This window comes from Canis lupus, chromosome 18 (assembly GCF_048164855.1).
Source record: "Canis lupus baileyi chromosome 18, mCanLup2.hap1, whole genome shotgun sequence".
NCBI lineage: Eukaryota > Metazoa > Chordata > Mammalia > Carnivora > Canidae > Canis > Canis lupus.
Window position 1 is genome coordinate 60,256,582 of NC_132855.1, and position 27,547 is coordinate 60,284,128.

General features: G+C 44.9%; 1 protein-coding gene and 1 long non-coding RNA gene across 3 annotated transcripts; one reads left to right on the forward strand and one right to left on the reverse strand.

Annotated features, from left to right (window-relative positions):
- Nucleotides 1-1,967: 1,967 nt before the first annotated feature.
- Nucleotides 1,968-17,176, reverse strand: LOC140609320 (uncharacterized). Its single transcript, XR_012011222.1, has 3 exons — nucleotides 17,097-17,176; nucleotides 16,089-16,227; nucleotides 1,968-2,494 (listed from the first exon to the last, which is right to left on the reverse strand). It is a non-coding gene; the product is annotated as an uncharacterized lncRNA (long non-coding RNA).
- A 28-nt stretch (nucleotides 17,177-17,204) lies between these two features.
- On the forward strand, nucleotides 17,205-26,927 carry PRSS38 (serine protease 38). Of its 2 annotated transcripts, none has more exons than XM_072784665.1 (5): nucleotides 17,205-17,444; nucleotides 17,842-18,004; nucleotides 18,515-18,786; nucleotides 25,485-25,618; nucleotides 26,047-26,927. In XM_072784665.1, exons 1-5 carry the CDS (start codon nucleotides 17,261-17,263, stop codon nucleotides 26,299-26,301), a joined length of 1,008 nt encoding a protein of 335 aa, XP_072640766.1. In that variant the 5' UTR covers nucleotides 17,205-17,260; the 3' UTR covers nucleotides 26,302-26,927. The 2 variants fall into 2 exon arrangements, with proteins under 2 accessions (XP_072640766.1, XP_072640765.1); XM_072784664.1 differs by having other exon boundaries at nucleotides 17,206-17,444; nucleotides 25,485-25,627.
- The last annotated feature ends 620 nt before the right edge of the window (nucleotides 26,928-27,547 follow it).

Below are 27,547 nucleotides of genomic sequence, written 5' to 3' on the forward strand. Positions count from 1 at the left end.
GGCTGAAGAAAGAGAAATTAAGGAGTCGATCCCATTTACAGTTGCACCCAAAAGCATAAGATACCTAGGAATAAACCGAACCAAAGAGGTAAAGGATCTATACCCTAAAAACTATAGAACACTTCTGAAAGAAATTGAGGAAGACACAAAGAGATGGAAAAATATTCCATGCTCATGGATTGGCAGAATGAATATTGTGAAAATGTCAATGTTACCCAGGGCAATTGACACGTTTAATGCAATCCCTATCAAAATACCATGGACTTTCTTCAGAGAGGTAGAACAAATTATTTTAAGATTTGTGTGGAATCAGAAAAGACCCCGAATAGCCAGGGGAATTTTAAAAAAGAGAAGCATAGCTGGGGACATCACAATGCCAGATTTCAGGCATTGATCACAATGCTGTGGTCATCAAGACAGTGTGGTACTGGCACAAAAACAGACACATAGATCAATGGAACACAATAGAGAATCCAGAAGTGGACCCTGAACTTTATGGTCAACTAATATTTGATAAAGGAGGAAAGACTATCCACTGGAAGAAAGACAGTCTCTTCAATAGACGCTGCTGGGAAAATTGGACATCCACATGCAGAAGAATGAATCTAGACCACTTTCTTGCACCATACACAAAGATAAACTCAAAATGAATGAAAGATCTCAATGTGAGACAAGATTCCATCAAAATCCTTGAGTAGAACACAGGCAACACCCTTTTTGAACTCGGCCACAGTAACTTCTTGCAAGATACATCCATGAAGGCAAAAGAAACAAAAGCAAAAATGAACTATTGGGACTTCATCAAGATAAGAAGCTTTTGCACAGCAAAGGATACAGTCAACAAAACTCAAAGACAACCTACAGAATGGGAGAAGATATTTGCAAAGGACGTATCAGATAAAGGGCTAGTTTCCAAGATCTATGAAGAACTTATTCAACTCAACAAAAAAGAAACAAACAATCCAATCATGAAATGGGCAAAAGACATGAACAGAAATCTCACAGAGGAAAACATAGACATGGCCAACATGCACATAAGAAAATGCTCTGCATCACTGGCCATCAGGGAAATACAAATCAAAACCACGATGAGATACCACCTCACACCAGTGAGAATGGGGAAAATTAACAAGGCAGGAAACCACAAATGTTGGAGAGGAGAAAAGGGAACCCTCTTACACTGTTGGTGGGAATGTGAACTGGTGCAGCCACTCTGGAAAACTGTGTGGAGGTTCCTCAAAGAGTTAAAAATAGACCTGCCTTATGACCCAGCAATTGCACTGCTGGGTATTTACCCCAAAGATTCAGATGCAATGAAACGCTGGGACACCTGCACCCCGATGTTTCTAGCAACAATGTCCGCAATAGCCAAACTGTGGAAGGAGCCTCGGTGTCCATCAAACGATGAATGGATAAAGAAGATGGGGTTTATGTATACAATGGAATATTACTCAACCGTTACAGATGACAAATACCCACCATTTGCTTCAACATTGATGGAACTGGAGGATATTATGCTGAGTGAAATAAGTCAATCTTAGAAGGACAAACATTATATGGTCTCATTCATTTGGGGCATATAAATAATAGTGAACGGGAATAGAAGGGAAGGGAGAAGAAATGGGTAGGAAATACCAGAAAGGGAGACAGAACATAAAGACTCCTAACTCTGGGAAACGAACTAGGGGTGATGGAAGGGGAGGAGGGCGGGGGGTGGGGGTGAATGGGTGACGGGCACTGAGGGGGGTTCTTGATGGGATGAGCACTGGGTGTTATTCTGTATGTTGGCAAATTGAACACCAATAAAAATAATTTTATTATTAAAAAAATAAAAATAAAAATAAAATAATAAAATTAAAACCCACATGTGCGTGGGGCTCTGTCCATCTGGATCCTGTGAACAGATTCAGATAACCCCCAACCAGGGTGTGGAACTATACCATTACCCATCACCACACCACCTCTTAAGAATCACACCTTTCCGAAAGGTGAAATCACATCTTCCATTTTTCTGCTAAGCAGCTTCAAAAGCTATCACAACCAACTTTTTCAGAACTTTGAAAATTATTCAAAACTTTGACACAACTCAAGCAGCATCTTTTTCCTTTTTTCAAAATTTTATTTAAATTCTAGTTAGTTGCTGTACATTGTAATATTAGTTTCTGGAGTGGGATCTAGTAGTGGTTCATCACCCAGTGCTTATCACATGTGCCCTCCTTAATCCTCACCCCCATCTAGCCCATCGCCCACTCACATCCCTCTTTCAACCCTTAGTCTGTTCTCAATGGTTAAGAGTCTCTATGGTTTGTCTCCCTCTTTTTTTCCCCCTCCTTTAAGTTCCCTTGTTTTGTTTTTTTAAATTCTACACAATGAGTGAAATGAGATGTCCCAAAACCTGCAGATGTCAAACTGGAGATCAGGAGAGTTGATGGCATAGTTTCACTCTGAGTCCAAAGGCCTGGGAACAAGAAGAGTCAATGGTGGACATTCCAGTCTAAGGGCAAGAGGAAACCAATGTCCTTGTCAATATTCAGGCAAGGAATGCTTCCTTCTTATGTAGAGAGACAGATAAAAAGAGAATTATTATAAGGAATTTGTTTATACAATAAGGGAGGCTGTGAAATCACCCGGTATTCTTCTTTCTCTGACTGAATTATTTCACTCGGCATAATACCCTCTAGTTCCACCCACCTCATTGCAAATGACACAATTTCATTCTGATCACGATGTCATATTTGGGTCGCATGAATTGAAAGCACTCCCTCAACTTCTATCTTTGGAAGACTTTGTGAATGAGTATTACTTCTTTAAATGTTTGGTAGAATTCACCCCCAAAAGCATTTAGTCTGGGGTTTTTATTTCTGGAACATCTTAAATTTACTCAATCTCTTGTAATAGGTCTATTCAGACATTCTATTTCTACTGGGGTCATTTTAGATAGTCTGTGCCTTTCTAGGAATCAATCCATTTCATCTCAATTTCTCATTAGTTGTCACAGATGTCAATAATATTCCCACAGAAAACTTTTTTTTGTAAATAATTACTGATTTTATTATGTGAGTCTTCCTTTTTTCTCATTGTCAGTCTAGCTAGTTTGTCAGTTTTGTTGATCTTGTCTAAGGCCTTCAATTTTGTTGATTTTTCTCTATTTTATTTTGTATTTCATTGATTGGCTCCCATATTCATTATCTCTCCCCCCCCCTTTTTTTTCACTGTTGGTTTTGTTTCTGCTTCTTCATGTTACTTAAGGTGGAGGGTTAGACATGGTTTGAGAACTCTCTCACTTTTCATGTGGGCATTTAAAGTTATACTTCCTTTTAAGAGCTGCTTGAGCTATATCTCTTATGCTTTGACATGTTGTGGATGTTGTGCTTTCATTTTAATTTAGCTCACAGTATTTTCTAACTTATCTTGTGATATTTTCTTTGACCCCCTGGTTACTGAGGAGTGTGTTGTTTAATCTCCTCATATTTTCAAATTTCCCAGATTTTATTCTATTATTCATTTCAGGTTTCATTCATTTCGACTAGAGGACATAGTTTTTATGACTTCTTTATTTAAATTTATCAAGGTTTAATTTTTGACCTAGCATATGGTCCATTCTGGAGAATGTTCCATAAGTTGGAAGATGTGTATGCTGCCGCTGTCAGGGGAAGTGTTGTAGAAACCTGTCAAGTCTGGTTAGCTTACAGTATGTTTCAGGCTCATTCATCGTTGCTGGTCTTCAGCTTTGTCATTTTATCCAGTATTGAAAGTGGGCTGTTAAAGTATCCAGCTTAGGGGACGGGGGGGCTCCATGGTTGAGTGTCTGCCTTCAGCTCAGGTCATGATCCCAAGGCCTGGGATCGAGTTCCACATCAGGTTCCCCGCAGGGAGCCTGCTTCTCCCTCTGCCTGTCTCTGCCTCTCTCTGTGTCTCTCACGAATAAATAAAATCTTTTTAAAAAATAAGTAAAGTATCCAGCTTGTTATTGTTTGTCTGCTTTTCCCTTCAATTCTGTCAGTTCCTGAAACAGGAATTTCGGGACTCTGTTTTCAAGTGGCTATATAACTATTGCATCTTCATGACACATAACACAATTCATGATGAACTGATGCTTTTATTATTTTCAAATGTCACTTTTTAAAAGATCTTATTTATTTGAGAGAGAGAGAGTGTGTGTGTGTGTGTGTGAGAGAGAGAGAGAGAGAGCCCAAGGGGGGAGCAGGAGTAGCAGACTCCCCACTGAGCAAGGACACACCCCCCCCCCCGACTCAGGGCTCCATCCCAGGACCCTGGGATCATGACCCAAGCCAAAGGCACATGCCCATATGACTGAGCCACCCAGCCACCCGTCAAATGTCATTTTTTTTTTACCTCTAGTAATATCTTTTGTTTTGAAGCCCTAATGATGCCCTGAGCAGAGAATCCAGCCACACCATTCTAGACTCCTGACCTACAAAGTGTGAGATGACAAATAGCTGTTTTTATGCAAGCTGACAGGTTTGTAATCATTTGTTATGCACCAATAGGAAACAAATACAGATCTTAGTACCAAGCGTGAGCTGCTGTTTTAATATCTACCTAAGTGTGTGGTGGCTTTGGAATCAGGCAGAGGGTGGTGGCTGGAAGCACTCTGGGGACATGGTAGAAAAAGCCTAGACTGGATTGATGGAAATGTGGTGGGAATGTGGACACTGGGGACACTAAAGACGAGTGTGCTGTTGGGAACTGGGGGGAAGGAGGCTCCTCACTGTACAGTGGGAGAAGGCTTAGCAAAACTTGTGTCACAGGGAGCCTGGGTTTCTTCTTGCTTTTACAGGGAAAATGAAAGAGGAAACATGACTGGGAGAAGAGCTGTTTAACAACAAATCCCCACGGCATGATGATTTTGGAAATTCCCCTCCATGCTCCTGTTGTATGTGCAGTTTCTCCTTTACACTGTACAATAGCATTCAGTCACATCAATGTGCTGGTTTGTGCACATCTTCCTGTGTGATTTCCTTACCTGTACATGGCTGCTGTGCTGTTACCATCAGAAATATGACATTCCTTTGTACTGACCCCAAATACAAGTGTGTGTGTATTGCCTTATGCAACTGTTTTTTAAACGAGTAAAGGGGTCGTAGGAGAAGATACATGCATTATGTGGCTTCTTTTTTCCTCAAAGATTTATTTATTTGAGAGAGAGAGAAAGAGCGCGCACAGTAGTAGCAGGGGCAGAAGAAGAGGGAAAGAGCATCTCAAGCAGACTCTGTGCTGAGCATGGAGCCCAACATGGGGTTTGTTCTTATGACCCTGATATCAAGACCTAAGCCAAACCAAGAGTCAGACACTTAACCGACTGCACCCCCCAGGTGCCCCCATTATGTAGTCTCTCAGAATGAGCTACAGAAGACCTATTGCAGAGTGCTTAATTTCTTCACATGCACCCTAATGGCCATCTGTTGTCACATGCTTTCAACACAAAGAATTTTCCTGAGTAAGTCTTGTGAAGCAGGTCTGCTAGCACCAAATTCTTTCAGCTCTTGTTTATCTGGGAATGTTTTTATTATGCCTTCATTTTTTAAAGATTACTTTGCTGGATATAAAATTCCTGGTTGATAGGTTTTTTTTCTCACCAGAACTTTGAGCATGTTATTCACTGCCTTCTGGCTACCATCATCTACTTGTGAATACTGTTCAAAATATCTGTGATGACAAAATGCCTCGATCATTTTTGCCTGACACAGCCTTTACACTTTTTTTAAGATTTTGATTTTTTTTAAGTAATTTCTACACTAAAAGTGGAGCTTGAACTCACAACCCCATGATCAAGTGTTGCATGCTCCACGAACCAAGCCAGCCAGGTGCCCTCTGAGGAAATCTTAACTTCCATTTCACTTTTGAAGGATAATTTCACTAAATACATAATTTTAGGTCAGTGGATATTTTCCTTTCTCAACATTTAAATACCCCATTGCCATCTCTTCTTGCATGTGTAGTGTCTGAGGAAAGGTTGAGGGTAGTTCTTGACATTGCTCCTCTATGGGAAGGATTTTCCCTCTGATGCCTTTCAAGATTTCTTCTGTCTTTAATTTTCTTCTGCATTGAATATGATATGCCTAGGTGTATATTTTTTTTATTCATCCTGTTTGATACTCTATGAGATTCCTGGATCTGTGGTTTGGTGTCTATCATTAGTTTTGGGAAATTCTCAGTTATTATAGCTTCAAATATGTTTTATATTCCTTTCTCTCTTTCCTCTTCTGATATTCCCATCATGTGTATGTCATATCTCTTATGATTGTCCCATAGTTTTGCGGCATTCTGTTCTTTTTTTTTTTTTTTTCACGTTGCCTGTTGGTTTGGACACATCTTCAGCATCCGCGACTGTTCCCATGGCTGTGTCATCTGCTGATAAGCCCAGCAAACGCAGTCTTCATTTCTGTGACAGATTTTTTTATTTATAACATTGCCTTTAAGCCCCCTCCTTAGCACTTCAATCTCTCTGCTCACACTGCCCATCTGTTCCTTATGCTGTCTGCTTTATCCACCAGAGACCTTAGCATATGAGCCATAATTTATGTTCCTGGTCTGGTAATTCCAGCATCTTTGCCAGCTTCAGGCCTGGTTCTGTTGCTATTCTGTCTCTTCACACTGGGTTTGGTCCTTCAGCATGCTTTGTAACTATTGTCAAACTGATTAGGGGAAAGGGCCTTTAGTGTGAGGTTTTGTTTGCCTGGCTGTGCTCACTGTTTGCTGCAGCTATGGGCCTGAGGACAGACTTCCTGTGGCATCTCTAATTATTTTATTGTGGTAAAATGCACATAACATAAAATTTACCATCCTAAATATTTTAAAGTGTACGGTTCACTGGCATTAATTACATTCTTATCATAGTGCAACCATCACCACCACGGACCTTGTGATCTTGCAAAATTAAGACTTTATACCCATTAAGTAATACCTCCCCATCCTCTCATCCCCAGCCCCTAGCAACCACCACTGTACTTTCTGTGTCTATTCGACTAGTCTAGGGGCCTCATGTAAGTGGAATACTACAGTATCTGTCACTTTGTGACTAGCTTATTTCACATAACACAGTGTTCTCAAGGTTCATCCAGGTTGTACCATGTGTCAGAAGCTCCTTCCTTTTTAAGGCAAAATAATACTCCATCCTATGGATAGATCATCTTTTAATAGTCCATTCAGCCATTGATGGACACATGGGTGGCTTCCATATTTTAAGGACTATGAATAGTGCTTCTATGAACATGGATGTACAAATATCTCTTCAATATCCTGCTTTCAGTTCTTTGGCTTATGTACCAGCAGTGGAACTGATGGCTCATGGTCATTCTATGTGTAATGTTTCTGAGAATGGCTGTACTATTTTCCACAGTAGCTGCACCATTTTATATTCCTACTGACAGTGCATGAGGGTTCCAATTTCTCCGTATCTGCATCAACACTTGTCACTTTCTGTTTTCTTTTAAAAATTCTCATTGTGAGTTGTGTTTCCTCACTTTTTCACATGCCCAGTGCTCTTTGAGTGGATGCCAGATACTGTGAGTTTTACCTTGTGGGTGTAGGATATTTTTGTATTCCTACACATCATTCCCAGCTCTATCTGGGATGCACTAAAGTTATTTGAATATAGACAGGTCTTTCAGGTCTTGCTTTTGGTATCTGACCACATGCCTTATGTAGTGCTCAGTCTGGGGCTAATTCTTCCACACTTCTGTAGTCAGAACTCAACGAGCACTCTATCCTGTGCTCCGTGAATTATGAGCTCTTCATGGCTGGCTGGAACCACTATTCCCAGCCCTGTGTGAACGAACACTGAGTAGTGTTCCCTCTCATTCTTCTGGGAGGCTTTACCTGGCTTTGGGCAGTTTTTGTATGCATTTGTGCTGATCAATGCTCACCTGAGCACCCACAGGGGGTCCTCTTCAATCCTCCACAGTTCACTTCTGTGTGGTTTTCATACCTCTGGTTCTCTATGTGGAGACTTTGGGCCACCTTGGAGTCCTAAGTCAGGCAGATGTTTTTCCAGATTTCATCTAGGATCCTTCTTCCTGTGCTGTGGCCTGTAAACTGAGACAATCCTGGGGATACTTCCATTTATTTCCTGTCTCTCAAGGATTATAATCATGTACTGCCTGAAGTTCAGCTCCTGAAAACCAGTTTCCTATAATTGTTCTTTTTGTATTTCTTCATGGTTTCAGATGGAAGGTAAATCTGTCCCTGATACTCCATCCTGGCCAGAATCAGAGTTTCTTATGATTTTATTTGAACCAAAATCAAAACAAAAAAATGCACTATTTCCTTAAAAATATATATACACCAATAGCACTGAAGTACATTCATGCTTCCTTTCTGAATTTCCCCTTTCCCTTCCCATTCTGGGTGGTTTCTTCCAACTCATATTCTGGTCCATGGACTCTCTCTTCACCTAGGTCTAAGCTGTTATTAAGGCTGTTCAATGAGTTCTGAATCTTGATCCTGTGCTCAATTCCACCATCAGTTATCCAATATCAGCCAGCTCCTGTGTCTGCATCAGCACCACTGTATTTTAATTACTACAGTGTCATAAGATTTGATATTTGAATGGAAATTGTCTTATTTTTATTTGATTTCACCCTTCCACATGAATTATAACTTTAAGACCAGTCTTTAGTGCACTTTAAAAACTATTCCAGACTTGTGTATGTATGTGCATGGCTTAAAACATATTTATCTTTGACAGTTCTGGGGTCAGGGGTCTGAAGTGAGTCTCATGGGGCTACAATCAACAATTGTTTCTGCAGGACTAATTCTTCTTGGAAGAGAACCCATTCCTTGCTGCTTCCAATTTCCAGAGGCTACCACATGCCTTGGCCAATGACCATATCACTCAATCTCTACTTCCATGGTTACATTGCCTTCTCTTAACATGAATCCTCCTACCTATCTTGTGTAAGGACCCTTGTGTTTTCACACTGGGCCAATGTGGATACTACATGAAGATATCCCCATCCCAGCACTTAACCTAATCACACCTGCAAAGTCCCTTTTACCATGGGAGGCACATTTTTTACAGTACATGGGGATTAGGATGTGGACAACTTTGGGAACCCATTACTGTCTGCCATGCCATGCCATGCCACTCAAGTAATTGCAAGGTCATAGTTTGATTAAATTCACATTAGGCCCATGGGTGGATTTAGAGACAGGTACATTTTTAACATTAAGCCTTTGTATCCATGAACTCTGGATATCTCTCCATTCATTTGTTTTTAACAGCTCATTAGGGGGTCCCTGGGTGGGGACCTAAAACTTACATGAATACAATTTAAAAAACAAGTTCATGGGGACGCCTGGGTGGCTCAGCAGTTGAGCATCTGCCTTTGGCTCAGGGTGTGATCCTGGAGTCCCAGGATCAAATTCCACGTTGGGCTCCCTACATGGAGCCTGCTTCTCCCTCTGCCTACGTCTCTGTCCCTCTCTCTCTGTGTCTCTCATGAATAAATAATAAAATCTTTAAAAAAAAACAAGTTCTTTTCAAAAGAGTAGAAGGGGATTTAATAACAACCATTAAAAATACATGATTAAAAAGCTTACTAAGGCTAAAAGACAAAACTCCCCTAACTTGAAGAAGAGATGCTAAAAAAGGCTGACAACAAAGACATGGAAAACATTACCATAAATGAAGAACACCTAGTGGTATTCACTGTATAATCAGTACTAAAAGAGATGCTATCACCATTCTGTATGACCCTGGGGAGAACCTGGGTCACTCCCTGTACAATCCAGATTAGGAGAGGTTGCTTCATCATTCCTGTTAACCCTGTTCTATTGATACATGTTTCTAGCTCTCTGGGTGAGCACTGTTCCCTTTCTACCTCAACCCTGACCATTTCCATGAATCCTGTGCAGAAGTGAGATGGTAAGCTCTTTGAGCGTCTCCATCAAGAGCAGGTACATTACAAAGCCCTGATCCATACTGAATGTTGCCAATAGTATGCTTTACATCCTTTCCCAATCCATAATTCACTTTTCTGACTTGTTGTTTACACTTGATAGTTTCCTCAGGTCTTCCTAACTGCTAGCCCTAAACCCTTCTTCCAACAGGCTTAAGTAAGATTCTACAGGATACTGAAATGCATATGTGTCCTGGTGCTCACTGTAGCACATTTTATAGTCCTCCCCTGGAAGAGTTCAAGACGACATGCCATGTGCCAAGAGGACAGAACAAAGGGGTCTTGTGAAGCAGTGCCACTACAAGTAGGGATGTTGTAGCAGAAATGAGAGGTGAAAGCTAATGGTTCTGAAATGCTTTCATTTTTCAGAGACTGCTTTGTCCAACAGGATATTGGATTTGAGTCTAAGTATGTAACATTTCACACTGGCCTGGATGATGAGGACACACCTGCAAAGATTCACCTGGAACAAGGAAGGGCAGGCAGAAAAGGCATCCTCCCCACCAGCCAGGGGTGCCCATCACTACTGAGAGCATCTCAAGATCATAAGTTTGTTAGAGCAGGATGGTGTAAAGGAAGAGGAAACATGGCCATGGGCACCCCTGGCCTGTTAGACCTTGGGCAGACATGATTCCATGTATCCTCACTTATCCAGCTCTTCTTTATCTCTTGGGGCTTCTGGGTCTGCAGAGCAGTGTTGGTGACTCCTTAGCAGAGGAGCATTACCTCTGGACTGGGAGCATTCTGTGAGCAGAAGGAGGGCTAGGACATGTCTCAGGGCAGAGGGTCTGCTCGCCACACATGCAGGGGCTGGCCGGACCCACAACCCAAGTTGTGGCTGCAGGAGGCAGGCAAGCCCAGCCCTTTCCAATTCCCAGCTCAGAACAAACTCCGTCTTTCTTTCCAGGGTGCTATACTTACAGAAAACTGCTACAAATTGGAATGATGATCTGTCTTAAACTGCCCCAGGATAAATGAAAACATGCTACGTCAGTATATTTCATTGGTGTTGCTAGCCACACGGAATGGGTCAACACGCCTCTGGAGAGCTGTCTCTCACCTACCTTTTGCACCCAACCAACAGGAATGTGGGCTTTGGCTCTGTGGGCACATCCCACACCAAGCAACCATGTTCTTCACTTCACCATGAAGTGAAAGGATCATCCCCTTCCTCAAGACCTTCCTCCCATGGAGGGGTTCCCCATGCTCTTGCCTTCTCAAATTGGATGCCATTCTTCTCCAAATGCTCTTTACCTTCTGCCAATTGCATGGAAGTCCAAGGGGCAGGTTCCAGCCTGGGGCCTGGGGTGGAGCTGAGGGAAAGTTCAGGGTATCAGACCTCCTGAAGGAAAGACACTGATATGAAGGGCCTTGAGGGCAGTGGTCCTGTAGGACAACACATAGGATGCAGGATTCCCAGGGATCAGATGCAAAAGAACAGTCTTCACTGAATGGTAATTACCTCTGAGATACTGATAGATTCCTTGGAAGCTTGGGAGATAAGAGGCCCCACATTAAGTGTTTCTGCACATGGATTTGTGTCACCAGGACTCTGGTTCCTTTGCACAAGTGGATAGAGTCTGTACTGGCAGCCCCACGTGAGAACAGAAACATGCAGCTTGAAACGAGAATGGGGAACTGAGCACAAGCCTTTCAGATGAGGCCACAAATGTCACAGAACAGCAGCACGGACGTCCCTCCTCGTTTAACAAGAGGAACCAGGGAAGCCATGAAAGAAGAAACACCAAGCAAAATCCCATCAGTATGGGATTTCGGTAACAGAGACTTGTGTTACACACGCATTGCATCACACTGGTATTTCTCATAGAAACCCTTAGAAATAAGAGTTTATGGATGCATAATATTCACAATGAATAGATATATATACCCTTCACCAACAAATTACATTTCTTCCCAGATGCATTTCCCATGATGCAACTAAGCCACTGCACAACCCAGTATCAAAATTACTGCACAGGAGAACATAGCCTGAGGAACTGACAAAGGATGGTTTAAAACCATCCCTTCTTGATAATTTAAATATATAGGTCAACTCTAAAGAATCAGTGTGATTTAGCAAAACTGGCCAAGCACAAGCCAACTCAGGAAAGAAAGTGAAGCCATTATTAGCAACCCTAACAAAATATGAAGAAAATGAAGAGCAACTACACCAAAAGGAAATCAACTGCCTGTTCATAGTGGAGGTGAGGGAGAGTACTCTGGAACGCAGGTGATGTCTCAGGGTGTCTCCAGCATGTCCAAACCCTTGATTAAATCAGTGGAAAACAAACACCACAATTCAGGTGACACTAATGGCACAGGTCCTGTAGGAAGGAAGATTTGAGTCATCTCACCAGATCAAGAGCCATGGGTGCTTGCTGAGGGCAAAGAGATATGGAATGTGATATCAGCAAGGACCATGTGACCATTTGCAGAAACTTTAGTTGTTATTAGTATTTTTTCCTCATTTTGTTAAGAATGTATGTATGTCTTGGGCATCAGGGAGAAGCATGAACATCACCCATGGACTTTGCATCCTCTCCTGGGAAAAGGGTTAGTGCATTTTCATATGCTCAGGATGGTTCTATCATCTTAGATGGAAATATGACTTCATTATTGTGTTTATTTATATATTATGTATTAAAGGGATGTGTATGGATGCAGAATTGACAAGTAATGGACTGTCATGGTCAATTTTATGTGTCAACTGAGCTAAGTTATGGTGTCCAACTGTTTGCTCAGATGTTCTCTAGATGTTGCTATAAAGGTATTTTGTAAATGCAATCGATATTTACAATCCATTTACTTTAAGTAAAGGAGAGATTACCCTGGATATGAGTGGACATAACCTGGTCACTTGAAGGCCTTCGGAGCAAAATCTTGAGGTATCCTGGAGGAGTTCTGCCTTAAGACTGCCACATACAAATCCTGCCTGCATTTCCAGCCTGCCCACATACACTGCAGACTGCAAACTGCAAACCTTAACTTCAACACCTGCTTGGATATCCATGCCTTCAATCTGCCTTTCAGATTTCAAACTTACCAGACCCCAGTCCTGGTATCAAAATCTGTACTAGTTTCCTGGGACTGCCATTACAAAGTAGCACATGTTTCACTTACAACAACAGAAATGTATTCTCTCACAGTTCTGGAGCCCAGAAGTCCAAAATCAAGGTGTCAACAGGGCTCACTGTATCTGAGGGTTCTGAGGTAGTCTATCTCCATGTCCTGGTTTCTCGTGGATTCTGGCAATCTTTGACATTCCTTCACTTGTAGATGCATCACTCCCTCCAATCTCTGCCTCCAGAGATTTTTGTCTCTGCACCTTAACACGACCATCTTCTCCCTGTATACCTCTCTCTCATCTTCTCATAAGACACCAGTGATTTTGTTTTTTTTTTTAAATGAATTGTTTTTTGTTTTAAGGTTTTATTTTTATTTATTCATGAGAGACACACAGAGAGAGGCAGAGACACAGGCAGAGGGAGAAGCAGGCTATGCAGGCAGCCCGATGTGGGACTCGATCTCAGGCCTCCGGGATCACGCCCTGGGCTGAAGGCAAACGCTCTACCACTGAGCCATCCAGGCATCCCGACACCAGTGATTTTGGATCAAGGATACTCCAGTTCGTGGAGGGTATTATGCCGAGTGAAGTAAGTCAATCGGAGAAGGACAAATATATGTTTTCATTCATTTGGGGAATATAAATAATAGTGAAAGGGAATACAAGGGAAGAGGGAAGAAATGTGTGGGAAATATCAGAAAGGGAGAGATAACATAAAGACTCCTAACTCTAGGAAACGAACTAGGGGTGGTGGAAGGGGAGGAGGGTGGGGGTGAATGGGTGATGGGCACTGAGGGGGGCACTTGATGGGATGAGCACTGGGTGTTATTCTGTATGTTGGCAAATTGAACACCAATAAAAAATAAATTTATTATAAGAAAAAAAAAAGGATACTCCAGTTCGACCTCATTTTAACTTTACATCTGCAATGACCTTATTTCCAATTCTTAGGTATTGGAAGAAAGGTTTTAAACATCTGTTGGGGGGGCGGTGGACACAATTCAAACCATCACAGATGGTAATACTCCCCAAGTTGATCTACAAATTCATTGCAGGCCTAATCAAAATTTCAGCTTGGTTTTCTTAGAAATTTACAAGCTGACCTTAAAATTCATATGAAAAAGGACTCAGAATAGACAAAACAGTCTTGAAAAAGAAAAACAAAGTTGGAGGACTTAATTTTGTAATGACAAACTTATTACAAAACTACTATAGTTGAAGCAGTGTGGAACTTGCATAAGAATCAAAATACACATCAATAGAACAGAATCAAGTGTCCAGAAATAAACTCTTACATTTATGGCCGATCGTTTTTTGACAGGGTTCCAAGAGAATCAATGGAAAAAAAATAGTCTTTTCAATAAATGGTGCTGAGGCAACTGTATATCCACATGCAAAATAATGAATCTGGACCTTACCTCACACCATACTCCAATTTAACTCAAAATGGATTACAGGCCTACATATGAGCTAAAATTATAAAACATTTAGAAGAAAACATAGGAGTAACTTTTAATGACCTTGGGTTAAGTAGTGACTCCTTAGATATGACACTGAAAGTACAAATGCCAGAATAAATTGGGCTTCTTTAAAGTTAAAAATCTTGTGTGTCATAGAACACATTCAAAAAGGTGAAAAGACAGCCAACCTACTGTGAGAAAGTATTTGCAGATCATAGATCTGATGATACCAGTACCAAGAATATACAAAGAGCTCTTAGAACACAATAACTAAAAAATAATCAATGTGAAGCTATCACAAATGGATGAAAATTCAGTAAAGTAGCATACAAATAGACAATGGCCTTCATAAATCAAACAGTAGCTAGTTAGAAGCTGCCAACATCAGGAACAGAAGAGGGTCATTACTACAGGCATTGAAATGATAATGAGAGAATATTTTCTAACAACTTTACAGCCATAAGTTAATAACTCAAGTGAAATGGACAATTTGTTTGAAAGGTACAAAGTACCAAAACTCCCTCAAAAAGAAACCAATAGCCTAAACAGTCCCATAAGTACTAGAGAGTTAGTTAAATTCATAGTTTAAAAGTCTCAGAACAGAAATTTTGAGGCCCAGTCAGTTTTACTGGCCATCACATGGATGGATCTCAAATGCATTCTGCTAAGTAAGGGAACCTATAATTACAAGACTGGATATGACATTCTGGGAAAGGCAAACGATGTGGGTGGAAATCTAGAATAGTTGTTTCAAGGCATTATGGGAAGAAGGACTCTACTGGGGCTCAAAGGAACTGGGAAGACAGTGGAACTCTTCTATAGCTTGATTGTGGTGGCAACATGACTGCAAGCATTTGTCAAAACTTTCATGACTGGATCAATTTTACTGTGTATAAATTATATCTTAGTAAAAAAAAAAAAAGGTTTTGATCAGGTGGATGGCAGATCTATAAGTAATACCTGACCTAACAGAAAGTGGAAAACATCCTGATCTACAATAAAGAATCCTCAACAAGAAGCAGTGTGTCTAGATGTGACTGTGGAAGGAAATGGTAAACCCAGGAATGTCGGGCAGTAACTGAGAAGCAGCCACATCCCTAAGTCTTCACCCCACTCCATACCTCTGGGCTAATGGGCCTCATGGACTATTGCAGAAATCTGGAGTTCTGTTTTCTTTGAGAGTAACACAGGCAATCCACAATTTAGGGCCCTGAATGCTAAAATTAGGTTAGGAGATGGTATATATACTTAATGCGGAATGTTAAGATACAACAACCTCTACTTGAGCTGTCAGAACCTGCGTAAGATCCCTGACATTCAGGAAGGAATTTGGGGTCATCTGGAGAATCTGACAAGCTTAGAGGAATGTCCTGAAGGTAGTGACATCAGTTGCTCCCATGACTCACCCAGCACTGCCCACACCCCAGAGTTTCCAATCACTTTTCACTCCAGCAGTCTTAATTTCAGTTGGAAGACAAAGGAATAGCAGACATCAAAGGAAAGCCTCAAACACAGAAATTAAACACCAAATCCATCAAGTGAAAATAGCAGTTTGGAAGAAACTAACTCAGCTGGGAGAAGTTCCTTCAGGTTCAGACAAGAATGATGAACACATTCCATTCTGCTCCTCCCACTACTCACCACAACACGAGTCACACATCACAGGACTGTGCAGAGTAGACACATAGACTAGACAGGCACCACAGGACTTGAACAACCGCCCCTTGGGAGCTCCCTGGGCTGTTCCTTCCTCCCATGTGTCCAAGCTGGGTGTAGAAGCCTGCAACCAGAAACACCAACACTCGCAATAGCCCGCACTAAAGCCACAGGAAAGAGTGGCCCAACGCGATGGAAACCTTCTAACCATCTTGTCTATTCTCGAGGCAAACATGAGACTCGCTGCACCCTCTGTCTCCCAGCAGGTGCTGCAGACGCTGAGTGCACCCATAGAAGGCCAGCTTTCAGCCTCACCCCACAGGACAGCGGTCCCTGGGGAGCCTGCAGCCCAAGGTATCTCAACTCAGCCTTATTGACGTTTGGATCTGGAAGGGCGGCCTGAGAATTACAGGATGTTTAGCTGCATCCCTGAACCCCCCACTAGATGCCAGCATCCCACGCCCACCACGGTGATCAACAGTGTATCCAGACATGACCAAGTGTCCCCCAGGAACGTCACTCCTGGTGGAGAAGCTATGGTTCCACGCCCTCCGGCAGGAAGGCAGGAAGGACCCCGGGAAGCTCCTCTGCCCACCCGGAGCAGGAGCAGCTCCTTCCCATCCCAAGCCTCCGCTCAGGGCACCCGATGGCGTCCTGTTATCTGGGAAACAAGTGGACAGGCCAGAACAGCCCTGCTGTGGGAACCACAGCCCACCCAAGTGAGCCAGGATGTGCATTCTAAGGGGCCCCTGAGACGGGGGGTCGGAAGCGAGGGGTCCAGGACGGGGAACACCGGGGAGGGCGGAGCCCCCGGGGGGCCGGTTGCGGAGGGAGGCGCCGGGAGACCACGAAGCCAGCTCTGTGATGGGGCACAGGAGGCTGTGAGCTGCCTGGGGACTCCGGGGCGCCGGGGGCGGGGGCGGGGGCGGGGCAGGGGCCACCACCAGGTGTACGAGGTGAAGCTGCCCAGGCAGGTGGTTGGGGTTTCCTCACGTGCTCCTTGGTGTCGTCGCCCTCGGAGCGCCTGGGGCCATCGCGTGCCCTGCGGCGTCGCACCTTGGCGCCGTCACGCGCGTCGCTGGTGTCGCAAGTTGGTGGCGTCACACATCGGCGCCGCCCCAGGTCCCACGGGCTCGCTCCCCAGGACCCTCCCCCTCATGGCTGCCCTGCTGCGTGACCCACGCATCCCGCTCGGAGCATCCCCGCCGGCGGCCCCCCGCCTGCTTCTGCTCCTGCTCCTCCTGCCCCCTGCCCAGGCTGCCCCCGGGGCCCACGGACGCCCCCTGAGCAAGGTCGTTGCCTTGAACGTGAACGTGAACGTGAACGTGAACGTGAACGTGGGTAGGACCCCTCCCGGCCCGGGGCCAAAGTCCTGGCGGCGAGCCCGGGGCTTCCTTCTCCCCGCGGTAGAGACCTGCGCCGGCCCTCCCCTGCCCTCCCCTGCCCTCTCCCCTCCCCTCCCCAACCCTCTCCAGTCCTCACCCTCCCCTCCTCAGCCCCTCTCCCCTCCCCTCCCCTCCCCTCCCCTCCCTTCTGCCTTCCCCTTTCCTGCCTCTCCCCGCTCCCCTCCTCTCCTCTCCTCTCCTCCCCTTTCCGCCCCTCTCCCACACTCCTCTGCCCTCCCTTCCTCCCCCCTTTGCTGGACCTCCCCTTCCCAACGCCTCCCAACTACTCTATGTCTGTGCCCTGCCCACCTTGCCACTGCTGCTCCTCACAGGCTCTGTTGCTTTCTCCTCAGCCTGTGGTCGCCGTTACATACAGGGGAAGATTGTGGGGGGCGTGGATGTCCTGGAGAGGAAGTGGCCATGGCAGGTGAGCGTGCACTACAGAGGCTTCCACATCTGTGGAGGGTCCATCATCAGTGAGTACTGGATCCTGTCGGCAGCCCACTGCTTCGATAGGTGAGTGGGCAGGGCCAGATGCCATGTCCTTGGAGGCCCAGGGCCGCTGGATGGACCACGCAGGCTGCATCAGCTGTGACTTGTCAGAGATGGGGAAGAGAATGGGGCCCAGACATAGCTCCTTCCACTGCAGCCACTCCTTGGATAGGGCCAAGGGCTCCTCAGGGCCATGGATTCCTTGAGATATATCGTAGGACAAGAAGTAAGGAAGGACCTGCCTTAGGGGCAGCTCACCTGACAGGTTCACCATCCTGGGCTGCTGGTGACCAGCAGGTCAGGATGAGTCTCTGAATCCTCCATTGGCCCATGTCAGGACTTCTTTGGGAGCAATTCCACCAGACAACCAGGTTCTGTGTGCTGCAAGGAACTTGCTTCTCCATATCCTGGCTGAGAGCCTGGAGACTGAGGCCGCCATGCTCCAGTCCTCCCTAGGCCTGTGAATGGACAGTGCCCTTGCTTCCCACGTGCAAGATGCTCAAGTCACTGTGTCTTTGTTCTGTGTCCCCACAGGGATAAGAACATTGTGGCTTTTGACATGTATGTCGGCCTGGTGGACCTCAGGTTTGCCAGCAATCACACCCAGTGGTTTGAGGTGAACAAGGTGATCGTGCACCCTACATACCAACTGTACCACCCTGTTGGAGGTGACATCGCCCTGGTGCAGCTGAAATCTCGCATTGTGTTTTCTGACTCTGTGCTCCCTGTTTGCATCGCACCCCCAGATGTGAACCTTCATAATGTTACTTGCTGGGCTACAGGATGGGGACTCATCTCCCCACAAGGTAAGAGAGTTAAGGGGTCAGTTCCTTTATTGGAGCTTGCATAGGATGATGGCTCTATGTCACTACAGGGAAGGAAGAATTATGTCAGTTATGGGGGTGCAGGGATCTGGAGACTGGAATCCCCACCCATCAATCACCATCAGTTTCTTTGTCAGCATGCAGTGTTGTTTTGTCCCTGGCTATCTTCATTGTACACAGAGAAGCAGTTACATTTGTTCTGAGTGTAGAATTAATATTTAGAGTACTAAGAACACAAATTTCAAAACAGAGTTTTCTTTAAGATTCTGAATTCAAATGGGAAACCTTGTTAAACTGATTTTAAAAATCGATTTGTTATTCTAGTTTTCTCCATAATGACCTCATATTTTCTTTCTAGGTTTATACCTAGTACCTTAGAATTTTTAGTTATTGAAAACATTCTTTTTAATTGTATTTGATGATCAGTCATAGTTGTTGATTTTTGCATATTGATCTTTGCAGCCACCTTATAGACTTCACTTTTAATAGCTTGTCGATTGATTTTTTATTTAAAAATCATATTTCCTTCAAATAAAGACTGTTTCATCTCTTCCTTTCCTATATATATATATATATATATATATATATATATATATATGGTGTTATTGCAGTAGTTGAACCTCCAATTAGAAATGATGCTAGGTTTCCTTTTCCTGCTTTCTATTGTAATGAAAATGCTTCTAATAATTTACTATAAGTTTGTGGCCTGGCCTGGAGACTTTAGCTTGATAGCTTATACCAGGTTAAGAAAGGTTATACCTTTCTTATATGATATCTTATACCAGGTTAATGTCTGATTTACTTAATTAAAAAATGTAATTGATGGAATGAGCACTGGGTGTTATACTATATGGTGGCATATTGAATTTAAGTTAAAAAAATGTAAATAAAAAAAGAAAAATGTTATTGAGGTTAGGATGCTATAAATTCAAAATAGAACTTATAAACTTCAGGATGTTTGAAATAATGTCCACAGTAACAAAGAAAATAGCTATAGAATATACACAAAATGAAATGAAGAAGGAATTTAAACATTTCACTACAGGGATCCCTGGGTGGCTCAGCAGTCTGGCACCTGCCTTTGGCCCAGGGGGCGATCCTGGAGTCCCGGGATCAAGTCCCGCGTCGGGCTCCCAGCATGGAGCCTGCTTCTCCCTCCTCCTGTGTCTCTGTCTCTCTCTCTCTCTATGTCTATCATGAATGAATAAATAAATAAATAAATAAATAAATAAATAAATAAATAAATCTTTAAAAAATAATAAAAATAAACATTTCACTACAAAAAAAAATCATTTAAACACCAAAGAAGATGGAAATGCAGGAAATGAGGGACAAAAAGCTATAGCACATAAAGAAAAGAAGCAGCACCAGAAGAAACAGAAGTAAGTCTCTTCTTATCAACGATTGCTATAAATGTAAATGGATTAAACTCTCCAATCAAAAGACAGAAATTAAAAGAAAGGATAAAAATACATGATCCAACTTTGTGATAAGACTCACTTGAGATGTAAAGGCACCAATAAGTTGAAAATGGAAGGACAGAAAAAGATGTCCATGTAAATAGTGACCAAAAGAGAACAAAGTGGCTATACTAATAATATCAGATAAAATAGACCCTAAAACAAAAAAGATTATAAAAGACAAAAAAGCACATTATGGATTAATAAAAGGTTTAATACAGCAAGAAGATATAAAAATGATAAACACACACCTAATGACAAACCATCAAAATATATGAAACAACAAATGGCAGAACAAAAGGGAGAAATACGCAGCTCTATGATAGTGGTTGGGGACTTCAGTATGCCTCTCTCAGGAATGGACTGAAGATAAGTAAGGAGATTGAGGACTTAAACAGCACAGCACACCAACCAGCTCTGACAGACATGCACAGACACCTACCCTGCAATAGCTGCACACATGTTCTCAAGTGTACTTTGGATGTTTTTTAGGATAGACCCCATGTTAGTACACAAATGAAGTCTCAGTAGATTTTAAAAGGTAGATATTATACAAAGTATCTTCTATGACCACAACAGAATAAAACAAAGATCGGGATGCCTGGGTGGTTGGGCAGTTGAGCGTTTGCCTTCAGCTTGGGTGTGGTCCTGGGGTCCTGGGGTCCCAAGATTGAGTGCCGCATCGGGCTCCCTGCAGGGAGCCTGCTTCTCCCTCTGCCTCTGTCTCTGCCTCTCTCTCTCTCTCTCTCTGTCTCTCATGAATAAATAAATAAAATATATTTTTAAAAAGGATGAAACAAATCAATAATATAAAGAAAACAGGGCACCTGGGTGGCTCAGTCAGTTAAGCGTCTGCCTTCAGCTCAGGCCATGATCCCAGGGTCCTGGGATTGAGTCCCACATCGGGACCCCTGCTCAGCGGAAAGTCTGCTTCTCCCTCTGCCTGCCACTCCCCCTGCTTGTGCTCACTCTATCTCTGTCTCTTTCTCAAATAAACAAATAAAACCTTCAAGAAAATAATATAAAACAAAAACTCACAAAATTGTTGAAAGTAAATAACACATTTAAATAACCAATGGATCAAAGGAAAAAAAAATCACCAGGGAAATCATAAAATACTTGGGGATAAGAGAAAAGAAAAAGAAAAGAAAGAGAAAGGAAAGACAACATACCAAATTTAAGAGATGCAACAAAAGCAGTGCTAAGGGGAAAAACTATAGCTGTAGCATTTATTCTTTTATAAATACCTACATTTATTAAAAGAAGATATACTTCAAGTAAGTAACTTGACCTTATGACTTAAGGAACTATAGAAAGAAGAACAAACTAAACCCAAAGCTAGCAGAAGGAACAACATAACAAGAACAAGAGCACAAAAAAAAAAATGAAATAAAGAGTCACTGAGCCAAACAGTTACATGAAAAGATCAATAAAAGTTACAAACGTTTAGCCAGACTGACTACAAAAATGAAAGAACATCACTGTTGACATCATGGAAATAAAAGAGTCACAAGAGAAAACTACAGATAACTACGCCAACAAATTTGATAACCCACATGAAATAGAAAAATTCCTGGAAACACTCAAATTACCAAAACTGACTCCAGAAGAAATCAAAATACTGAATGAGTAAGTGATTCAGTATTCAAAAACGTCTCAACAATAAAAATGCAGGACAAGATGGCTTCTTCCCTGATTAATACTACCAAACATTTAAAGAAAATTAACATCAATTCTTCTCAAACTCTTTGAAAAAGAAGGGGGAGGGGACACACTTCCCCTCATTCTATGGAGCCAACACAACACTGATACCAAAGCCAGACAAGAAAGCACAAGAAAAGAAAGTTACAGACACTATCCCTCATGAACATAATGTAAAAATCCTCAACAAAACACTAGCAAACTGAATTCAACAGCACATTAAATAATGATACACTCTGATGAAGTGGTATTTGTCCCAGGAGGACAGAGGCCATTCAATGTACAAGCATTAACCAGGGTGACACACCACACTAGAAGAGTAAAGGGGGAAACCCACATGTTCATCTTGAGCAATACGGAGAAAGCATCTGACAGGATCCACTGTCAGAAAACTAGGAATAGAGTGTATGTCCTCGGCACGACTCAGAGCATTACGAACAACACACAGCTCACACTGTACTCGGTGGAGGAAGATGGGGCAGCTAACTGAAAACCCAGGAACAGGATAGGAATCCCACTCTCTCCACTGGTACTTTGTGTTGTACCAGAAGCTCCAGACAGTTAAATTAGGAAGAAGAAGAAGAAATAAAAGTCACCCCAGTTGGAAATGAAATAAAAGCTATCTCTCTGCACAGATGACATAATCATACATATGGAACATTCCAAAGAATCCTAAAAACACACAAAACCAATTGCTACAGACAAGAAACAGTTTAAGCAAAGATGCAGAGTACAAGATTGAACACATGGAAATCAGCTGGGTTTCTACACACCTTCAGGGAAGGATCACAAAGAGACATTAAGGATGCAATTCTGCATCATGCAAAAGAAAAGCGACCTATGTGTAAGGTTACCTGAGGAAGGGAAAGACCTGTAAGTCAAACACTATGAAACATCACCCAGAGAGATTTTTAAAAACTTCAATAAATGTTTAGGCAGCTCATGTTTGTGGGCTGGAAGAGGTCTACTGCACCAGCGTGACCCACACATCAGTGCAAACTCCATCACAGCCACTGGCTTTTCTGCAGAAACGGAGAAGCTGACTCTCAAGTTAGTATGGAATTGAAATAGTGAGAACTGTCTTGGGAAAGAAGACCAAAGCTGGACAGATTCACACTTCCCGCTTTCAACAATGTGATCCTAACATGAGGATGTGTGAGCATGGTGGGTGGGGATGGCCATGGGTGCATGTGAGTGTGAGTGCATGTGTGCACATGTGTGTGGGGTGGTGGGTATGCACATGCATGGTGTCTATGAACATGTGCACACATAAGTGTGTGCATGTGGTGGTGTGCATGTGTGTACACATTCATGTGGGTGCTGGGTGTGAATATGTGTGTACACATGTATGTGAATATATGGGCTAGTATGTGTGTGTGCACATTTGGGGTGTGTGTGAATGTGTGCACATGTGTGCATGCATGTGCATGCGGGTATAGGTATGCTTATGTGTACACGTGTGTGAATGTGGGCTGGTGAGTGTGAATACATGCATGTGTACATAGGAGCTGGTGTGTGTGAGTCTGCACACGTGTGTGCGTGCATGTGGGGTGGTGGGTTATGCATGCATGCATGTGTGAGTTCATATGTAAGTGTGTGCATGCTTGTGTGTCTATTACATTTTTGTTGAATGCCAAACATTACAGGAGGACATTTAGGACTAAAGCCTGTGCGCCCCAAGCTTGACCTCCACTGGTGGGACGTGGCATTATTAGTGGCCTGGAGTCTGGTGAGAACTTTGAGCTCACTCGTGGGCCCTCCTGGTGCTTAGCTGCTTTCATACACCAGAGGCCCAGGAGCCTCATGGGGGCTGCTGGCCAACAGGCATTCTCTGTCCCTGCTGCACCTTTCCCCGCAGCAATTCTGCACACCCGCAGCACGTTCTTGCCTGGCTGCGGAGGGAAACGGCTGTTCTTGGCACTACTGCTAGGCTGGTGCTGGGGGGCAGGAGCCTGAGTGCCCCTGGTCCAGCCCTGGTCTCAGGACATGCCATGGGCCCCACTGGAGACAGGCCTGCACACTCCACCTGCCACGTCGGGGACAGCCGCGCTCCATGCTGCATCCTGGGGCAAAAATGCCTGTTGCCCTCCAAGCCGGCAGAAGGCTCCTGTTCTGTGGGAGGAAGAAGCAGGCTGTGCTTTTGTGGCTCTGTAGCAACAGCTGGCTGTCCCCTGGACCCTCACATCGAGGGGCTCTCCCTCTGACCCCCTCCCCTGCCTCTGCTGTTGTCTCGTGGGCTCCCAGTGGATGCTCAGGACACAGACCTACCAGTGCATACAAACCTCTCACCTGGTTTCCCAGCGTTCTGAGCTAGCACCCTAGCCACTCCTATGGAAGTCATTGGAATCGTTGTGACCTCGCCCCACACACATCTACCTTCCCGTGCACTCTACCAGAGGCAGAGCAGTTGATGCAGGCTCATCTCTCTGTCCCCTGTCCACCGGGTTCTATGGGGCACTGGCAGCTGTGTGTGCACAATGGGGAGTGAATGCCGCCTGTGCTCTATGTGCACCATTGTCCTGGGCAGTTGGAGGGAACTCAACATCCCAGGCCCCTGTGAGATCAGGGGGCTGTGGGGTCCATGCTGGCGCCCTCTGCCCACCCCATTGGATTCTACCCTCTGCATGCATGGCTCAGGGCCCAGCAGCAGCCTGAGGGCACCGGGGCCCTCACCTCTTCTCTGGAAAGTCCTTCTTCTGGTGTCCCCCTGGGGGTCCAGCTGCCTGTGGGCCTCCTCATGCTATGGCCTGGGAAGTGCCCCTACAGGGGGATGGGGTACCCCAAGCCTTGCCTCTGTTCCCCAGATTACAGCCCCACTGCCTGCTGCCCCTGTGCAGACATGTCAGCCAGTATTTGTGGCAGGAAAGAGCACACTCCCAGTTATTCCACGTGGAGGGGGGGCAGGTGGAGGCCTCGGGCAGGTGGTTAACGGGCCTGGAGGGCCAAGCGTTCCCTAGTACTCATCACAGCAGCCTCTTCCAGTAGTGCTCTCTCCACTGATATCCATTCCCATTTGCACCATCCACCTCTCCTGAGGCTCCTCTCGTGACACCACCCTGTTAGCGCAGCCAGCAGCAACCACTAACACTGCTGACCTCTGCTTTCTGGTGTCTCTCCTCCAGGTCCACATCCATTAGCTCCAAAACCGACTCCCTGGAAGCCCCTTGGGGAGGTGCCATGCCTTCCCCCAAATAAGCAGTCTGTGCAAACAGCTCCTGTCCAGCTGGAGCCGGGCCCAGAGCAGGGGGCTCACGTGCATACTGGCCAGGAGAGCATGGGGTTCTGGAACCAGTGCCTGTGCCCGTCGGCTGACAGGGGCTCCTGCAGTAGCAGCGGGAGAGGATGGCTCTTTGGCTCCCATAGGAAGAATCACGTGTCACTTGTAGTCACACTCGCTGACTGAAGTCTGATGCCCCAGTGCAGACAGAGCTGTGTGGAGGGCAGGAGCAAGGGGGGAGCCGCAGGGTGAGCAGAGGCGCCCTGGGGTCCTCTCACTGGGTCTACACTCCTTCCCGGCAGGCTATGTCACAGACCACCTGCAGGAGGCGCAGATGCCTCTCATCTCATTGCCACTGTGCCAGCTGCTCTACGGACACCTGTCGTATATTATGTTGGACATGCTGTGTGCTGGGGACATCAGGAACGTCAAGACGGTGTGCGAGGTGCATCCCACTGAGGGGCCCTGGCCGAGCCTGGGGCTCTCAGATGTGTCTCTCCTTTGAGCCAGGGGGCACTCTGGGTGGGTGTTAGTCCCAGATGGCCCATCCCCTACAGGGTTCAGAAGCACATCACCACAAGGCCTTCAGCCAGGTGGGAGAGCCTAGGATGGCTTGTGAGGCCGCAGACAATGCCCAGTGCCCTCTGGGCTCCCATGCTGCTGGAACAGTGCAGGGCTGCACGTCTGCTTTCTGTCGGCCCTGGAACGGGTGCCACCCACCCTCTGCTGGCAGGACATTCCACCTGCAGCAGAGCTTCGGTCCTGGCGAGGTGGGGCTGAGTGGGTGGGGTGCCCGGACTCCCCTCGTGGAGGAGGCTGCAGACCCAGATGCCCCACTCACAGGAAACCCCTCTTCTCTTCCAGGGTGACTCTGGGGGTCCACTCGTCTGTGAACTCAACCATACCTGGTTGCAGGTTGGAATAGTGAGCTGGGGCCGCGGTTGCACATACCCTATGTACCCTGCGGTTTACACTCGAGTCTCCTATTTCTCAAAATGGATCCATTATCACATAAAGAACACACCCCCACCTTCTCAGCCGCTCCCGGCCCTCTCCCCCATGCTGGGGGCCACCATCAGCATCCCTGTGACCATGCTGGCTGTCCTGTCAACCTTGTGAGGGCTACGGCCCGCAACCTCTGCCCCCGTCCAGCTCAGCCTCTCAGGTTTCCACACACCTGAGCAAGGCGAGGGCCACCAGCCAGGCCCTGATATGGGGCCGGGTCTCCGAACAGAAGAGAGGGCTCAGTGCTCTGGGCTGGATTTGGTAAGATATTAAAGGTTTACCAAGCGAGCATTCCAGAAATCCTGTGTCATCTGTCCACCCAGAGCACAGGCTCCCTCACGGAGACAGAGTGTATCCATCAGTTGGTGCTTGGTGGCCGTGTCAGGGTGAGAAGCATAGACCCAGCTGGCCATCCAGAGGGGATGGCCACACAAGTGCTGGCGTCCAAGGGCAACTAAAGCCTGGCAGGTGGAGGGCCATTGTCTCACCTGGTCAGATCCCCCAATACCCAAGATTTTGTAAGTGCCTAGAATTCCACCATGACGATTGGAAGATGTGAGCTGAAAGTGCACACACAGAAAGAACTAAGAAGATGAAAGCAGAAGTCCATGTGCCAAATGCCAGGAAAATACCAACATTCTCAAAATCTGGTTTTCAAAAAAAAAAAAAATCAAAAAACAAGAAATCACTAATCTAATGAAGATATGAGACCAAAAGTACACAAGACAAGAAATGACAAGGGAAGTTTATCTATTAAACACAATTTCAGAAATATTGTATATTTGTATATTGTATAATTCTATGTAAATAAATGTAACATGAAGTTTCACTTTTTAGGAGAACCACCCCCACAGAGCTGGAAGGTTTACACAGGCCAGAGGACTGAGGAGAAACGCAGACATTCCAGAAAGAACCTCTGCTCCCAGAGGAAGCCCTGGTTCAGATGGTTTCCCTGGGAGCCCGTCAACCCTTCTGCTGCAGGGCCACCCTACACGCAGCCCAGGCAGGGGCTCCCACATTCACACCAGCGGCATGTGCGTGAACACATCTGACCACCCACAAGCACCCAATGTGCAGAAACCCTGGTGAAGGACTGGCAGACAGAATCCAAACTTCTCTTAAGATAGCATCTGTAATGCAGTGAAACACTGGGACACCTGCACCCCGATGTTTATAGCAACAATGTCCGCAATAGCCAAACTGTGGAAGGAGCCTCGGTGTCCATCGAAAGATGATTGGATAAAGAAGATGTGGTTTATGTATACAATGGAATATTCCTCAGCCATTAGAAACGACAAATACCCACCATCATGGTTAGAACTGGAGGGTATTATGGTGAGTGAAATAAGTCAACCAGAGA